At 43.3% G+C, this 19,306-nt stretch overlaps 2 protein-coding genes across 5 annotated transcripts; both read right to left on the reverse strand.

The window, feature by feature from the left end:
• Positions 1 to 1,165: 1,165 nt before the first annotated feature.
• On the reverse strand, positions 1,166 to 17,391 carry LOC139470751 (cytidine deaminase-like). 4 transcript variants are annotated; one of them, XM_071253032.1, is made up of 6 exons: positions 17,278 to 17,312; positions 9,267 to 9,374; positions 8,069 to 8,185; positions 6,230 to 6,341; positions 3,368 to 3,425; positions 1,166 to 2,524 (listed from the first exon to the last, which is right to left on the reverse strand). In XM_071253032.1, the coding sequence occupies exons 2-6, from the start codon at positions 9,316 to 9,318 to the stop codon at positions 2,378 to 2,380; spliced, it is 486 nt and encodes a 161-aa protein (XP_071109133.1). In that variant the 5' UTR covers positions 9,319 to 9,374; positions 17,278 to 17,312; the 3' UTR covers positions 1,166 to 2,377. The 4 variants fall into 4 exon arrangements, with proteins under 4 accessions (XP_071109133.1, XP_071109134.1, XP_071109136.1 ...); XM_071253033.1 differs by lacking the exon at positions 17,278 to 17,312 and adding an exon at positions 9,816 to 9,853; XM_071253035.1 differs by lacking the exons at positions 9,267 to 9,374; positions 17,278 to 17,312 and adding an exon at positions 9,156 to 9,236 and having other exon boundaries at positions 1,167 to 2,524.
• A 751-nt stretch (positions 17,392 to 18,142) lies between these two features.
• Positions 18,143 to 19,306, reverse strand: LOC139471083 (histidine-rich glycoprotein-like). The gene has a single exon (XM_071253380.1). It carries the CDS (start codon positions 19,304 to 19,306, stop codon positions 18,143 to 18,145), a length of 1,164 nt encoding a protein of 387 aa, XP_071109481.1.

Here is a 19,306-nt window from a genome sequence, read left to right on the forward strand (position 1 = left end):
GGCTAAGTTAGCTACGGAAGAAATGCTTGGCCGAGACTTTAAAACTGCATCCCACTCCTCCCTACTCGGTTACAAAAAAAAGAATATATTTCTTAAACGTTTTTCTTTACCTGTTAGCAGCAGAATAGCTTTACTTGTACACAGCAAATGTAATCGAAAATTGCTCTTTCGCATTTTTTGCGTAAAGATACGGGGTAGAATAGGTCTTCAGCAACCCATGCTTGCCGTAAAAGGCGACTATGCTTGTAGTAAGAGGCGACTAACGGGATCGGGTGGTCAGGCTCGCTGTTTTGGTTAATGGATGTCATCGTATCCCAATTGCGTGGATCGATGCTTATGACGTCAATCACAGGATTGTCTGGTCCAGACTCGATTATTTACAGACCGCCGTCATATAGCTGGAATATTGCTAAGTGTGGCGTTAAACAACAAACAAACAAATCCTTTACAGACACATCTCCAAATTGGGGTTGTTTCTAATTGCGTATTAAGGTCTGCATTGTCTTGGACAGTATTGCAATGGTCCGCACTTGACGTTTATAAATAAATCTTAAAACACTTTTATTTAAAATCGTACTGTGTCCACAAATCAACATCTCGGAGACGACAAAATGAGGAAATATGAATATACATGAAACTATTTGTTCCAGAAAATGCTTGGAAAAGTAATATTGCTTCAGGTGTTTAAAAAAACCATAAGCTCTCTGGACATTCTAAAACATTTGTTGTGACTTTTCCCCTTTCAGAGAAAAATATTGTCTCCGTGACAGAAAATGGCATTCCACTGTGTCTCTTGGAAGTTAATAACTAAATCTAGCTGTGGGTAGCCAACGCGTATGCCTTTCCTGTCTGTTTGTCACTTCCGGTTTTATAACAATAATGAGTAAGTAAGCTTTTACGCCGCTTTTAGCAATATTCCAGCAATATCACGGCGAGGGACACCAGAAATGGGCTTCACACATTGTGCCCATGTCGGGAATCGAACCCGGGTCTTCGGCGTGACGAGCGAACGCTTTAACCACTAGGCTACCCGACCGCCCCTTATAACAATAATGCCTCAAAGGGGCTGTGGGTAGCCAATGCTTTAATCGTTCGCCTGTCACGCCGAAGACCCGGGTTCGATTCCCCATATTTATGAAGCCCATTTCTGGTTCCCCCAAGGTGCTATTGCTGAAATATTTCTTAGAGCAACGTAAAAATGAAAATAAGATAAAAACATGATAAAAACTGTTCTTAAAGTTTATTCCACAATAATGACATTTTGGGCCATGTAAAGAGTAGATGTGACACAAAACTCACAAATATAATTCAATGTGGTGATTGACCCCTGAAGATACGGGGTAGAATAGATCTTCCAAGGCGACTTGGCTGATGCATGTCATCGTATCCCAAAAACATGGATCGATGCTCATGATGTCAATCACTGGATTGCCTGGTCGAGACTCGATTAATTTACAGACCACCGTCATATATCTAGAATATTGCTTAGTGCGGCGTAAAACAACAAACCAAACTAAAAAACCTTAATGACAAAACCCCGACACATTCACACTACATTTTCCTAAACTGCATTGTCGGACAAAAGGCCAAACCAAGCTTTCATATTAAAAAGTGCAGCGTTAAACAACAAACAAACAGTGTGGGGATTAGAAAATTCATCTGACAGGACCTTCTATGGATGTGTCCTCAATCAGAATGATACTGTATGTCAAAGTAAAAAGATCTGATTTTCTTCAGAGTGTATGTATCAAATCAGCCAATCGGAGTCGTGGGCTCTTAATTTTCGGTTCGAGTGAATGAAACATTCAGCCAAGTATATCTGATTTCTGTCTCTCGAAAAGAAACATAAATTTGAGAGTTCGAATGCTCCGCTTATATAATTGTTGATATTTTGTACTTCCTGTCGTTTCTGAGCCCCAAAAGATCTAAAGGTGTACTAACTAGTGTGTATTTGTGTTTCCTTTTACGAAGATCGAATTTTACTAATCGGGGTGGTAAAGACATGAATGAAATAAGCTGCTAATCCTTCATATCGATCAAATTTCACTCAGGATTCTGAGGGGGCGGTCGGGTAGCCCAGTAGTTAAAAGACCCGGGTTCGATTCCCGACATGGGTACAGTGTGTGAAGCCCACTTCGGGTGTCCCCCGCCCTGATATTGCTGAAATATTGCTGAAAGCGACGTAAAACCACACTCTCACTCAGGGTTCTATGGAGGTGTCGCTAGATCATCATGTTTCTTTCTTAAGACTGAGACACATGGGTAGGACATTACACAACCGTGTAACGATCAAATATATTATATATGATAATATGCAATGACTCAGTGTTGCTTCACCGGATGTCACAAGGCCATAGAGCTCACAGTAACTTGTTATTTAGGAATGACCTGCGTTGCTTCGCGACGGTAACCTCTCCCTCTGAAGATCAGTGGGTACAAAGCACCAGGGAAGTAACTCTTTAGTTTTCTTTACTTCGTACGTCATATCCGGCTTTGTCATACACACATCCCAGTCGACACCAAACTGAAACAAATACAAACAGTTTATAGCCTGAGAAATAATAATAGAAATATTGATTAGAACAATGACAAGTGTTTAATATGCTGTAAAAACTCTTCTGTTTCTGAACGCCTTTCAAGATTAACTTTTTTCACTGTGATTGTGTCTGGTTCAGTCTCAGGGGCGGTCGGGTAGCCTAGTGGTTAAAGCGTTCGCTCGTCACGCCGAAGACCCGGGTTCGATTGCCGACATGGGTACAATGTGTGAAGCCAAATTTCTGGTGTCCCCCGCCGTGATATTGCTTGAATATTGCTAAAAGCGGCGTAAAACCATACTCAAGTCAGTCAGTGGTTCAGTCCCGATTATTTACGGACCACCGTCATATAGCTGGAATATTGCTAAGTGCGGCGTAAAACAAACCAAACCAAAAAACCTAAATGATGTAACCCCGACACATTCACGCTACATTTTTCTAAAACTGCATTGTCGTACGAAAGGCCAAACCAAGATTGCATATTTTTTAAAAATGTCTCTACACCATGTTTTGTATTTTCTCAAACAGCTTGTTCTGTGAAATCCTCGACTCGACAAAATAGTGTGTTATGAGCTTTCAACATATATATATCACACTACTCGGGAACAATCAAGTCTGGACCAGACAATCCAGTGATTGACATTATGAGCATCGGTCTAGGCAGTTGGGAGACGATGACGTGCATCAACCAACTCAGCCAGCCCGACCAGCCGATCCCGGTAGTCGCCTCTTACAAAAAGCATGGGTTGCTGAAGATCTATTCTGAGACGGATCTTCATGGGACTAAGTCGTATTGTGGGTATTATATATACAAAGAGTTAAATGAAGCTCACCTCGACCAGAAACTGCCTACATGCACCGCAAGGCACAATGACGCCATCCTTCAGATCACTGAGAATCAGATAAGGACTGTGTTAATATCAATATGTCCGTTTAACATCAAAGTAAAAAGAGTGTTCATCGGAATCGCTGCTTCTTTCTTTCAAATAAGAAATAAAAACAATAATGTTCTTCTTTTGGTGTAATTTGTCATTTAATTTAGAAAATACCACTTGCTGTGGTAAAACGACAAAACAATCCAACAAAAATATATTCAGCTGGTTGTGAGTGAGTTAAAGTTTAACGTCACATCGACAATATCAGCTGGTTGTGAGTGAGTTAAAGTTTAACGTCACATCGACAATATCAGCTGGTTGTGACCTAAGAGGGTTCTCTACCTGCAATTGCATTGGCTCAAAGCCAGAATTGATTTTCAACTAAAATAGGTGAGGTGAGGTGAAATTGGGTTCAACGTCGCGTCCAAGATTATTGCACTTTTATAGCGACATGCTTGCGTGTGTGTGTGTGCGTGCGCGTGCTTGTACTAGTCCGGACTAATGCCGATGTATAGTGCTAGCTCATTGAGATACCATGCCGCATTTTAACATGAATACCCCACTCAGACACAGTATACTGACTCTGAGCAGACCAGTCCTTGTTTTAGCCCCTTAATGCCGAGCGCCAGACAGGGTAACAACTGCCATCTTTTAACGTCTTAAAATAGCTTAATTCGCGTGTATGACAGGTTATGGAAGTGAAGTACAGATACTTCGTGAGGTAACATTAAATGGTCATCCCAAGCGAACGCAAAGCAAGTCTAGCATGATTTATTTCTAGTGCACACATAACTTATATTATGCGACTATTCGTAATTTCATAATGTCAGCTACTATCACTTAGGTATCACATTCCGCATGTTGAAAGTGTCTATATCAATGAGTATTTTCATTTGACGCTGTTTAGTAAGTGTTAAGTCTAAAGTGACCTTCCCCAAATTGCGATTCGAGTGGAATAAATAAACTTCCGGTGATGTCATAGGAATGGGAGTTACGAGCTTGACTGTTGAATGATCAGCTGGAGAGACCCTCGAAAATTATTGTGGGCGCTTTATAGCTTCTACATCAAGCTAAACGAAGAATCACCCCATAAGCACGTGTTGTTTGGTTGCAAACAAAGTCGGGATTTGTTCCCTGTTCGTCTGTTAACGCAGACTCGATATTAATCAGAATTTGCCATCAGTATTTGTCTACGAATTTTTCCAACTGTGGAAATCCCCACAATAATTATGTTAGCTGTGTACATAGTAAGTGAGTGAGTTGGGTTTAACGCCGCTTTTAGCAGTATTACAGTTATATCGTGTATTTAGACGGAAGGACCACCCGTGCCCCCGCTGTGTAGATAGAAATTACTTTGTATATTATCATATACTCACACGCAAAAGAAACGCAAGTCGAGTATGCAGTATACATGTTATTTATAGTCAACAGTAAAGAAAAGAAATACTAATATGACAAGATTGACAAAAAAATTAACTGAAGACAGTTTAATGGATTGAAAGGCAGATGACAATTGTTTTTTTCAAATGTTAAGGGCTTACAGTTTCGGGTCAATACCCAAAATGTCAGTCAATTTAGGGTGTGACCGCCATTAGCATTGATCACTGCCACACATCTCCTGTACATGGAGTGGATCAGACGATTTGTGAAGGCCCTAGTGATCCTCCTGCACACATTCAGAGCAGCTGTGCGTAGTTCATCAGCAGTTGTAGGGCCTGGGCGCACATTGTGCAGACGCCTTTGAACCTCATCCCTCAAGTGTTCGATGGGGTTCAGATCAGGGCTGAGGGCTGGCCACCGTAGAACACGGGTGTGGTGTTGTTAGCTCTGGCAACATGGGGATAAGCGTTGTCCTGCTGGAAAATGTGTTGTTGATGTTGTGCAAAAAATGGAACAACGTGGGGTCTGATCACTTGGTCGATATACCGCTAAGCAGTGACGCCGTGTCCCCGACTTTGACCAACATTCAGAAAGCACATGGGTCCAAGTCTCGCATTAAGTCCAATCCCTGCCAATATCATGACGCTAGGTCCACCCCATGGATCCTTTTCCACAACGTTTCTGTCAGCGAAACGATCACCTCGACGCCGCCAAATTCTGACTCTTCCGTCTGCATGGGAGACACAAAAGCGACTTTCATCAAAAAAGATGACACGCCGCCACTCACGATGACGCCAATTGTGATGACCCTGTGCCCACTGAAGTCGTGCTTGTCGATGCCGTGGTTGGAGAACAGGACGACGTGCTGGTCGGCGACATCTGATGTTGTTGGAACGGAGACGTCGGACCACAGTGTCCCGGCTAATGTGTCGATTATGTGTTCCTATTGTCAGTCGAGCACTTTCACTTGCAGTAAGGAACGGATGTCGCTGGTGTTGATGGGTAATCTGCCGATCTTGTCGAGGTGTGGTGACCCTAGGACGACCGCTCCGAGGAAGGTCATCTGTGGTCTGTGTAGCATTGTATCGATGCAGGAGATGGTAAATTGTGGCACTGTCGACCAAGGAGTGGTAGGTCCAAGAATCGGCCACAGTTTTATACCCACTACAGTTCGTGACAGTTCGTGCATTTTCGATTTCGCGAGAAATAGGTGCATTATACCCACATATTCATTGAAATGGTGCTTTTTGGCAATTCCTTTTTTATGTTGCGTTTTTAATCGGGGCTTCCAAAATGCAACCAAAAATATTGATAAGACCATCAGGCTTTACTACATGCTAAAACTCTTATCAATTTATGGTTCCGTGTTTGTTACCTATTTGCTTAAAACCACTTGCTTTTCTTTTGCGTGTGAGTATATTTTCGCAATGCTAATGTTACCTTGCGATGGCAATGGCTTTGAACTTTCGATGACCTTCTGAAACGGCCTTGACAATGGCTGTCCTCTCTGCGCAAATCGCCAAACCATATGAAGCGTTTTCAACGTTACAACCTGCACACAAAAGATGACATGGCGGCTTACTGAAAATAACATGCGAAATATGCCAATAAATAAGGCAAGACTTGTCCATGTTTCCCCACTGGCTTTGCAACCTCTAAACTGTGCTCCGTCTTTAAATATCATATTATAATTCATAACTTTTTGTCGCGCAGACAGAGACGGGAACCCCACTGCGCATGGGTAGACGGTTACCGGAAAAAGTCATACAGTAGGCTGCAATTGTTTCTGCGGCACTCATTTATATAATATCATGAAAATGTTCATCTCTTTTTGAGGAACTATTTTTTTCCGCGATACATCTGGTTGTTGTATGGCTGTCAGTGTAAACATGAAGTCACACGTACTGAATATATTTTGTATAGATATAGGTCTAGGTCTACATCCCTTGTGGTCAAAAATAGTGTCATAAAAATTAGTAAGAAGTGACTTTCGCTTTGTGTGAGTTCATTGGAGTATGAACCTTCATAGAGTTGGGCCAAACTGTATGAACGTCGGAGCTTGTTCATACAGTGATTGGCCATCACTCCATGAAGGTGGGCGGTCGGGTAGCCTAGTGGTTAAAGCGTTCGCACGTCACGCCGAAGACCCGGGTTCGATTCCCGACATGGGTACAATGTGTGAAGCCCATTTCTGGTGTCCCCCGCCGTGATATTGCTGGAATATTGCTAAAAGCGGCGTAAAATCCAACTCACTCACTCACTCACTCCATGAAGGTTCATTCTCCAATGGGGGCGGTCGGGGGGTAGCCGAATGGTTAAAGCGTTCGCTCGTCACGCCCGAAGACCTGGGTTCGATTCCCGACATTGTTACAATGTATGAAGCCCATTTTTCTGGTTGATTGATACTATGAGCATCGATCCACGCAATTGGCATCGATGACATGCATCAACCAAGTCGGCGAGCCTGACCACCCGATCCCGTTAGTCGCTTTGTACGACAAGCATAGTCACCTTTTACGGCAAGCATGGGTTGCTGAAGACCTATTCTACCCCGGAATCTTCACGAGTCAGAAAGAAACGAGTTGCTAGTTTGACCATAAGAGTTGAACAAGTCGCCGGCTTGTTCCGGCATGTGACGGGTGGTTATAATCTTATTAAAATCAGGTCTTAGTTCCCGCTACTGCTAAACAAAGATCTGAGGACATCCCATTACGGGTCTTTCATCCGACTAATCAGAAAGTCGCTTACTAGATCAAGAAAGTGACCGTCGAAACGTGTTTTCTAATCATGCAACTTCGAAAAGGTCAACATAGGGTCATCCGAACGAAACTTGTGGTCTGGGCGACTGAATCCGCCAAAAGCAGTGTCTGTCTCTGCTTCTATGTGATAAACATTGGAAACGGTAAAGACTTTTCATATCCCGTTGGAAGTGCTTCCATACAATCTCGGCCATCTACTAAACATTACAGAATGCACTTTTGTACACTTTTCAAATTTTGAATCGAGAATTTGGTCAAAATATTTTTCACAGCGTAGTTTGGAATTGAATTCGACAGTTTGAAATTTGTACCTCGAGAAAGCTGCTTTCTGATTGGCTAATGTCGACTTCCTTTTAGTCATTTCATTGGTTTCTGTCAGGTCGCGAAATGTTCTGACATTACATGTATTAAATGGGATGTCTTCATATTTAGCGAGAACTAAGATCTGATTTCAGTGATATTGCGAGTGGCGATGTGAGCTGTCCTTTCAATCTGAGTAAGGGGGATAACTCTGACCTACCTGTGAACACAGTCCCGTCGGCTGTGAGTAGGGCTGCCCCGACGGGGAAGTTGCTGTACGGACAGTAAGACATTTTCTTCATCTCATGGCTCGTCTTCACCAGCTGTTGAACTTGATCTGGAACAACACATTGTACGTGGACTGCTAGGCTAAAGACTCCTATTCACAGAGGTACTCAATTGTCTTTCTCTTCCGCTTCCGGAAGCGACACAAATGGCTGCGCGTATTCTGAGAAACGCATACTCATAGTATGCGTCATATTTCCCTAATGGCCTGACAGATGTAGTCAAAAGTGTTCCGCTTAAAGAAATTCTAACTGCGCAAACCGTACATTTGCATGCACTACTAACTATGTTTATTATGCCTCAAAGTGAGTTTGACCAATCAGCGAGCAGAACTACTAAACCCATATCAGTCCGTCAACCATCAGTAAAAATCCAAGATGGTTGTCACTGACAAAATATGAGATCGTATACCGCCAGTAACAGATATTTTGGATTTTCCAACACCCACCTAACATATTTTACATGAAAATTCTGGTGCAGAAATTCGTTATTCGACAGTTTTGTGTTTTAATATCATTAATTCTAAAGTGCAAGGACGTTAGTGTTTTTTTCACGTTCCTGACTTAATAAAGATTATATAAAGTTAAAATTATCAACATGGTTTGGCCTCTGAGGTTTGAAGAGTAGTCTACCTTTGACCCTTAACGTCTTAGATTGTAAATGTAAAATTCTGAGTTTTAAGTTTTGACATGTCATGTGCAACAAAGATACCAAATAGTATAACTTTTCGGCATAATAAATTCGTTATGGTGTCTTAAGTTGCCGTATTCACTGTACGTGTCATATTAGGTTAGCAGAAAAATATGGGCGAGGCGTCAGCTGCTAACCTAATATGACACCGGCAACTAAAGACACCATAACTAATAATATCCCCACGTCACACATATGACATAATCAAGGTATACGCTTCAAAGGCCCCTGAAAACATGAAAGTGATAGCCACTTGTCGCTGAATTTATGTTACGATTTTAGCTACACAATGAAAACTATTCAATAAGCTATGAAAACACGCCAAAACTTACTTTTTCACAAATCTACATTTAATCAAACTTGATCTGATGATAATCTTGCATCAAAACAATGGTGTCGGCTGATGTTTGTAAACTTCCTGCCTGTAATGTTATGTGACTGACCATGTAGTGCATCTATTTTCAACTTGACTGGAGTGGAGTGGCTCGATATCATGTGACGCTAACAAGATGACGCCTGATAGACTCGTCTCGTGAGGCAAGGCATTATCGCTAAAAAAATAACAAAACATGGTCATTTGACCATCCAAGTGTTAACAGAAATGTATTTTCTCAAAGGTAAGGCGTAATTATGGTGTACTGGGATTGTTTTAACACACGTAATGAGAAATACTTAAGGGCTCGAAAACCCACAACACGAGGATATAAACGATTTTGATATTGACTTGTGGCTTCACAGAGCTACGGGCTGTCCCTTTGTGTTTTCCTAATAGATTCCCAATGTTTGAATAGTCTTGTTGCCTCCGATACATTCATGATAATGTGTCACGTGACATTCACAGCTGCTTGAGTTACGTGGCACCTCGAGTGAGTGAGTGGATTGAACAGTTAGGCAGTGATATCGTGGCACGTCAGCAACTGTGAGTTCAAGCCCAAGGTGACACAGACAGTAGATAGTCACCATCCACGGGGATTGATATGGAGCTGACTGACCTGAGATCCTATCCGGAACTAATCTTGGATTCGAACCATCGATCAGCGAATCCTGGGACAGTAGTGCCGATAAAGTTGAGGATTGGATGGTTACAGTGTGTCACCTGGCTGATGAAAGAATCAAGTTTTGTCCGTATTTCTATAGAAAACTATGTTGTACCTCTGCCTACCCGATCCATTAGGCCCATCTTCCAGAGGCAAGAGAGTTAACTCACTATAAAAGTCCAGTTTCCACCCTTGCCGATCAAGGCTGGTATTATGGAGTTAGAGTTTGGCTGGACTAACGAGTCTATGCATAGTCCAATCAAAATCGCGCAACGAAATCGAAATCCGGTTCGAAAACATGTGCACCCCAACTAGTTGTCAACAGATAATTTCCAAACATTTTTATGTGTTAAATCAAGGTGCTCGCGTAATTTGATGCACTTCGCGATGTAAGACCCGTTTTATCACATCATAGATCTTGATTGTCGATCAGATCGTCTTGACTGGGCGCCACCGTTTTGTTTGATACAAATGCAAGTGATGGAATCTGATTGGTCCACAGGGGAGGTTTAGAAGGGATATAACTCGTAATAACCACTGGTGGCGTCATGATCGAGCCCAGGAATTCCAGCCAAGTTCGGCAAGGGTGGAAATGGACTTTTAAAGTCAGTTAACTCTCTTGCCTCGGGAAGATGATTAGGCCTTGAACGTCAAATTAGAGCACGACCAAGTCGCCCTTATAACAAGGATCAGTTAGCACAGGTCCTCTTGAGAGAAATGGTGTTGAATCCCATTTCTTGTGATCAGAAGTACATCGTCTCATGGTTCGGGCATGCATCGATTCCCGTGGAGGGCATACACAATACTGACTGACAATGTTTCATGTGCTGATTTCGGTCTTGATGGTTGATCGAATACTGAACAACTCACCCCATCCTCCACACTGTGGACACAGTACCATCTTTTTAGTTTTATTTCTCATTCATGGATTACTTGTAATGATGAATGAGTAAGTGAGTTTGGTTTAACGCTGCTTTTAACAGTATTCCAGTTATATCACGGCGTGTCAGCTTGATGTGGGAGGAAAGCCCGAAGTGATGCAGGTCTCAGACGTTTACGAGCACGGGTATGGTGCTGACAAACCTAGAAACATAATTGGGGCGAACCGGGATTCGAACCCACAATCATAGGTTTCTGGCCTGCCCAAGGGACGCAACTCTGCACAGCGAATCGCAGCGCCTTAGTGCCCCCATGTAATGATGATGATATATGATGTCGATAATAATGTTTGACAATACAAGTTTGTTTATTTAAGAATTGACCTTCACTTTGTGTGAGTTCATTGGAGTATGAACCTTCATAGAGTGAGGGCCAAACTGTATGAACGTCGGATCCCAAAGGATGTAGGCAAAGATCTAAACACAATTTAATTTTTGTTTAGTACGTGTGACTTCATGTTTACACTGACAGCCATACAACAACTAGCTACATCGCGGAGTAAAATAGTTCCTCAAAAAGAGAGGTGGCATGGGCGTATGGATGCACAACTTGCTCTTCAGAAACATCTCACGCAGCACATGTATTCAAATCATATCCTCATTAGATGAGAAAGGTCTGTAAAGAACTACCTCAGTAAGTCAGTCACAATGACAGCGCGTCGTAATACATTTACATCAAGTACAAGATATCAAAATGGCCGACACGATAAACGCGTGACGGGAGAGATTTCCGAAGTTGTTAATTAACCTGTGGCGGTTAGATGTGTTAGTAATCATTGATAAACTGGCCGATCATTGAAAGGTGAATAAAGATGCGCCAAACAGACACTAAGGTAAATTCATAGATTGCTGGAGACGGTCAATGTCAGCCTAATTACGGATCGAGTCGAGACTACGATAGTTTAGATGTGCATTTCTTCGTTTGTTCATTAGGATAGGCCGCAGCGAGGATATTCGTGAACAATCATGCAGTCACGCTCTCTGACATTTCTCAACGTATACTGAAACGCTGAGACCAAGAATAAAGTTTCTAAATGATCAGAAAGAACGCTTATGTATGTTTTCGTGCTAGGGAATTCCCAGGGGCTTCCCCAGGAATGTGGAAGTAGTCCGTCAGTGTTTACGTCATTTCAAGAACACGGTCTCGTGAAAAACGTATGAACGTCAAATTGTTTATCGTGTCGGCCATTTTGACGTCTTGTAGTTGATGTAAATGTATTACGACGCGCTGTCATTGTGACTGACTTACTGAGGTAGTTCTTTACAGACCTTTCTCATCTAATGAGGATATGATTTGAACACACGTGCTGCTTAAGATGTTTCTGAAGAGCAAGCTGTGCATCCATACGCCCATGTCACCTCTCTTTTTTAGGAACTATTTTACTCCGCGATATAGCTGGTTGTTGTATGGCTGTCAGTGTAAACATGAAGTCACACGTACTAAATAAAATTGTGTTTAGATCTAGGCCTACATCTTTTGAGGTGAGAAACTGTGATAATTTTTTTTATAAGAATTGACTTTCACTTTGTGTGAGTTCATTGGAGTATGAACCTTCATAGAGTGAGGGCCAAACATTGTACAGTTTGGCCCTCACTCTATAAAGGGTCATACTCCAATGAACTCACACAAAGTGAAGGTCAATTCTTAAATGAACGTCAATTTCGCGGTCATGTGACCGACCTATCGTCCAATGGAAAAGACGTATATCGTGTAAACTTCAAATTAAAAAATTATATTGTATTGTTTTCCAAGTAAGGGTAAATGATGCTCAAATGGCACTTTTTTAGAATTATATATTTATTTCCAACATCGTTCCGGAACAATGACCCGTGAACCAAGTGATTTAAAACAGAGGCCTAACCTTGAGCCTAACCTTGAGTCCGAATCTTCCAGGACTGGGTGCAGTCTTATATTGACCTCATATCCAGTAACAAATACTGAAAGATAAGGTGTGTGTCTAATACATAGCACATGTCAAAAACAATTTAGCGACCCTCCGAAGTTTCTTATCGGAGTGTGTATGTAAATACTGTTGTGTATGTGATTGCCAGTGCTGTTGCTCAGTGCTCTGGTACCAGAATGCCATTGACGTGTAGTCCTTATAACAGTACAGACTGATAACCGAATTATGTTCAGAACCTGGGCTAAGATCGCTTCGTGCAACGGGGCCCAGATTAAGAAAAAATGCACAATCAGCATGTTGATCTTACAGACATGTTTGTCTTTGATACTGGACTTTTTGTCACGATTTTCAACGGTGATTGCCCAAAGAGTGTTTAATTGCAGTTGACTCTGGTTTAAGGGAAGAGGAAAAGTAAGTGTGTGTGTGTGTGTGTGTGTGTGTGTGTGTGTGTGTGTGTGTGTGTGTGTGGTGGGTTTGGGTGTGGTGTGCGTGTTTGCGGTGTGGTGGTGGTGGCGTGTGTGTGTGTGTGTGTGTGTGTGTGTGTGTGTGTGTGTGTGTGTGACCCCTACTGATCATGCAGTTAAGTGAAATACTAAACTCGCTTACGCAGTCTAAATAAGCTCCTCCAGCACTGTATCATATTGTACTGAACGATTGTATGTGTCCGTCCGTATTTGTGCTTTGAACATGGGATGTCGGTCTCGCACCAATTCTCTCACTATGTGCGCTGTTCAGCAGGTGCATCGCATAACGCACAGCCTCAATCCAAATCAACGTGCAACATTTCTGATAATTAGTAATTTTCTGTAAAACATTTAAAAAAAATAATTTCGCAGACGTTATTCATGATTATTATTTCTTAATTCTGGCTATCTCGGCCGTTCTCTCTGGGGCGGTCGGGTAGCCTTGTGGTTAAAGCGTTCGGTCGTCACACTGAAGACCCGGGTTCGATTCCCAACGAGGGTACAATGTGTGAAGCTCAATACTGGTGTCACCGCCGTGATATTGCTGGAATATTGCTAAAAGCGGCGTAAAACCATACTCACTCACTCACACCAAGTTATAGTGTACTGTGGAACTTGTATGAGAGATGATGCTAACAATTGTTGAAAATTTACACAGCCAGAGAAATTTAAAGACACTAGGATGGACAAAATAATATTCTGAAATATACTCATTTCTTAATGATCCACGTGCTTGGCATACAGCAAGAAAATGATACTCATTACATGGGCGGATACAGAGGGGTGTGCGGGATGCGACACCCTCCCCCCCCCCCCCCCCCCCCCCCCCCCAATAAATAGATCTTAATTGTGCACACACCCCACACACCCCCACACCCCCTTTTCAAAAAAGCTGTATCCGCCCATGTCATTAAATTTCATAACCGACAAATTCGTTCTTCTGTCTGGATATTTCTATTTCGTCCAGTTTTAACGCAACGTTTGATATCCTACCATAAAATCTCAAGTTATTGGGGTAAATAAATGTTGGGCTTATTTTGTGAGTTGTGAGGTTGACTTTCAAAGGCAGCTGCGACCCAGACAGACATGTGAGTCACCTCTTGTGGAATATCGAGCGGACGCAATGGTTTAGGGACGACACACGAAGCTGTCTCGGTGTGGCTCTATACTATATTAAATATTGTATCTGGCATAGCCGAAATATGAAATTCCTAATGCTTGTAAGCAGTACACAAATTACAAAATATCGTCTCAAATATATACACTAAACGATGCGACATATAAACACATGAGTTGTTTGTTTGTATATTTGTTGTTTAACGCCGCACTCAGCAATATCCTAGCTATATGACTGCGGTCTGTAAGTAGTCGAATCTGGACCAGTCAATCCAGTGATTGACATCATGAGCATCGATCCACGCAATTGGGATACGATGACATGCATTAACCAAGTCACCGAGCCTGATCACTCGATCCTGTTAGTCGCCCCCTAAGACAAGCATAGCTGCCTTTTACGGCAAACATGGGTGGCTGAAGATCTATTCTACCCCGGATCTTCACGGGTTATAAACACATGAAGTGAACCGTGTTTTAGACGTATGTCTCTCGTGTAAAACCCACGAGTGCGTGTAAAGTGGTGGCAACCTTATGACGATAGTTAGGTCATGCCACGACCAAGGGAGACTATTCATGGGAAATAGCGGCGCCCTAGACCACTGGGCCACCAAAAGCACTTTTCACTGCAAAACACACATTACACCATACTTAACGATTTTACGAGCGCTTTCAGCTAATGCTGACTGAGCACTCGGAGCAAACTTTGACAAATGAATAAATATTATTTTTGTCAACAAACATATGAAAAGGGCCCCAAATATAGGGGCCAATTCGAAAGTTTTTGGAGTTAAAATAAGCTCATCAGTTTATTTGGTTTTCATCAAAGTCGTAATCGTCTCAGATATAATTCACTTCAGGCTTTTCTCCCACATCAAGCTGACACACCGTGATGTAATACTTATTGTAAGCTCTTTAAAGTGGTGTTAACCAACCAGTCACACACTGTTCAAGTTATCCAATTATAGCTTATAGCCACGTAAGTGTCACACTTGCCGGTCATCCCGACATCTGGGTGTAACATTACATAACCATGTTTTTAACATTTCACATCCGGCTGTCAACATGGGCAATGTCCATATGATAAAGTAACACAGGTGCATGGCAATTGACAGTTAGGTGAAGATTATTTTATTATTATCTTTTGTTAAAATACCTCTCTATAGAATGGTAGTTAGGGTAGTTGCACTGACAAACGTTAGATATTCTTATTACAATTTGATGGTGGAATTTGATGATGCAATATATTATGTGTATTACAGAAATTGTGTAAATACTGTTTTTTAGTGTACATATAATATGGCTTGCGGTCTCCCAGTGTTGAATAAATATTGATTGATTGATATGAAATAAATTGACATGGCATTATATGGTATGATATGATAAGATATGATGGGACAAGCTATGACATTGCTAATGTGTTGTGTGATATGACATGTTGAAATGTGATACAATATAGTTGTGATATATAGTACGATGGTATGTATAGTATGTAATGATAATGTTATATGAAATAATACTATATAGTATGATCTTATAATAATGATACAATATGATATGATGTTATAGAATGTGTTGTATGAAATAACAAGTTGTGATATGGTAATATAGAAATTATGAAATTACAGGGTATGGTATTGTACTGTATGTGTAAAATTATGTGACTGCGTTGAAATGCGAGGTGGAATGACGTGAGGTGATCTGGTGAGATATGTACATAAATTGTATAAAACTGTATATTCTTCAAATTGTACTATAGGCCTGTGGCCTCTTCAGTATGTGAAATAAAGATTAGATTAGATGGCGGTAGAATTTTATGTCCGTTTTGAATCAGTTCAAGTGTGGCTTAGAATATCATTTCATGTCCATTCTTCTAAGCATTAATGGGACACGAATAGTCTAAGGCGCCTCGATTCGCTGTGCAGAGTTGCGTCCCTTGGGTACGCCAGAAACCTATGATTGTGGGGTCGAATCCCAGTTCGCCCCGATTATGTTTTTAGGTTTGTCAGCACCATACCCGTGCTCGTGGGTTTCGTCTAAGTGGTAAACGTCTGAGACCTGCATCACTTCGGGCTTTCCTCCCACATTAAGCAGACACGCCGTGATATGACTGGAATACTGTTAAAAGCGGCGTTAAACCCAACTCACTCTCTCTAAGAATTAACAGCATCATTCTTGAAACCTTTCTTGTATTTCCCACTGGATGAAATTTCAGCAGTTATTATCAAGGAATTCATATGTATACCTGTTCATATATAAATATATTTTCTTAGGAAGCGCTCAAAATTCCTTTTCATTATATTTCGCTTGATGGCGCTCCCTGCTAACATTTAGATCTTTTTGTAATGTATGATGGGCCAGTGGCCTCATTACTGAATAAAACTCGCGATATATGTAGGCAATGTCTGGGTTATTGATAAACTGGTAATACCTTTTGTATACGCGACCACCTGGCCTACTTTCATTTGCATTCAGAGAGCAGCTAAGCCAGGTCTTATATATCGGTCTTTTTGTCGGTTAAATGGATATTTCTTACGGGGACACTGTTATTGGAAAGCAGGCTTCGTGAAATCGTTTGTGCTCACCCACATATGATTGCGTTTATACGTGAACAATAATAGCGTGACACATATGCTTTAGGGAAACGATAGCCATACGTGCACGAACTACCCTGTCAACATTTGTTTAATCTTTAGTTGTATTTTAGTTGTACACCAGTCTCAAGCATTACAACCGCAAGGTCAAAGACCCCAGATCCATCCCCCCTTTTGTTTACTGTTATATGTAATCTGGACTTAGCTGGATATAACACGTCAAGCAGAATAAAATAAGGCTCCCCTTCGCTTTTAAAAATATATGAAAAATTATAAAACATTTTAAATGCACGTGTATATAACATTCTGAAGACATAACAATGGAATGTAGCCGTAGACTCGGTCGAATTCGAAGGGTTTGGTAATCATAAACATGTAGATTTTACACGTTTCTCTAAGCTTACCTTCAGTGTATTCGGACATGGCTGTGACTGTTCCGTGGGGACTGGTGTGTTGACATTCAGGCACTGGTATTATCTGGAAGACCAGGTCACGTGGTCTGTGTACGGTCACATGGACGCAGTATGTTTGTGTAGCGGTTGTCAATATTTCAATAATCTCAGGAAGTGAGATTGAAGCTTCCTCACTCCTTTCCTTTTGGTATGTGGCGCAATGTGTGTACGTGCACACTGTCCTTACACTGGGAGTGTGGGCTGGGCTGGGGTCGGCTGGGATTGTTTGTCGTTGGTGGGGTGGTTGTGGATGACGGTGGTGTGTGGTGGGTGGCGGATGGTTGTGGTGGTGGGTGGTGATGGATGGCTGTGGTGGTGGGATGGTTGTGGTGGGTGGGGTGGTTGTGGTGGTGGGTGGTGATGGATGGCTGTGGTGGTGGGTGGGTTGTGGTGGTTGTGGTGGTGGGTGGTGATGGATGGCTGTGGTGGTGGATGGTTGTGGTGGTGGGTGGTGATGGATGGCTGTGGTGGTGGATGGTTGTGGTGGGTTGGGTGGTTGTGGGTGGTGGGTGGTTGTGGTGGTGGGTGGTTGTGGTGGTGGGTGGTGATGGATGGCTGTGGTGGTGGATGGTTGTGGTGGTGGATGGTTGTGGTGGTGGGTGGTGGGTGGTTGTGGTGGTGGATGGTTGTGGTGGGTGGGCTGTGGTGGTGGGTGGGATGTGATGGTGGATGGTTGTAGTGGTGGATGGCTATGGTGGTGGATGGCTGTGGTGGTGGATGGCTGTGGTGGTGGATGGCTATGGTGGTGGATGGCTATGGTGGTGGATGGTTGTAGTGGTGGATGGCTATGGTGGTGGATGGCTGTGGTGGTGGATGGCTATGGTGGTGGATGGTTGTGGTGGTGGATGGCTGTGGTGGTGGATGGTTGTGGTGGTGGGTGGTTGTGGTGGTGGATTGTTGTGGTGGTGGATGGATGGTTGTAGTGGTGGATGGCTGTGGTGGTGGATGGCTGTGGTGGTGGGTGGTTGTGGTGGTGGATGGCTGTGGTGGTGGATGGTTGTAGTGGTGGATGGGTGTGGTGGTGGATGGTTGTGGTGGTGGGTGGTTGTAGTGGTGGATGGCTGTGGTGGTGGATGGTTGTAGTGGTGGATGGGTGTGGTGGTGGATGGTTGTGGTGGTGGGTGGTTGTGGTGGTGGATGGCTGTGGTGGTGGATGGTTGTAGTGGTGGATGGCTGTGGTGGTGGATGGCTGTGGTGGTGGATTGCTGTGGTGGTGCATGGCTGTGGTGGTGGATGGTTGTTGTGGGTGGGCTGTGGTGGTGGATGGCTGTGGTGGTGGATGGCTGTGGTGGTGGTGGATGGCTGTGGTGGTGGATGGCTGTGGTGGTGGATGGTTGTGGTGGGTGGGCTGTGGTGGTGGATGGCTGTGGTGGGTGGGCTGTGGTGATGGGTGGCTGTGGTGGATGGCTGTGGTGGTGGATGGCTGTGGTGGATGGTTGTGGTGATGGTTGTGGTGGATGGTTGTGGTGGTGGATGGCTGTGGTGGTGGATGGTTGTAGTGGTGGATGGGTGTGGTGGTGGATGGTTGTGGTGGTGGGTGGTTGTAGTGGTGGATGGCTGTGGTGGTGGATGGTTGTAGTGGTGGATGGGTGTGGTGGTGGATGGTTGTGGTGGTGGGTGGTTGTGGTGGTGGATGGCTGTGGTGGTGGATGGTTGTAGTGGTGGATGGCTGTGGTGGTGGATGGCTGTGGTGGTGGATGGCTGTGGTGGTGCATGGCTGTGGTGGTGGATGGTTGTTGTGGGTGGGCTGTGGTGGTGGATGGCTGTGGTGGTGGATGGCTGTGGTGGTGGATGGCTGTGGTGGTGGATGGTTGTGGTGGGTGGGCTGTGGTGGTGGATGGCTGTGGTGGGTGGGCTGTGGTGATGGGTGGCTGTGGTGGATGGCTGTGGTGGTGGATGGCTGTGGTGGATGGTTGTGGTGATGGTTGTGGTGGATGGTTGTGGTGGTGGATGGCTGTGGTGGATGGCTGTGGTGGTGCAT

Source organism: Haliotis cracherodii, unplaced genomic scaffold (assembly GCF_022045235.1).
Source record: "Haliotis cracherodii isolate W230 unplaced genomic scaffold, xgHalCrac1.p SCAF_21, whole genome shotgun sequence".
NCBI lineage: Eukaryota > Metazoa > Mollusca > Gastropoda > Lepetellida > Haliotidae > Haliotis > Haliotis cracherodii.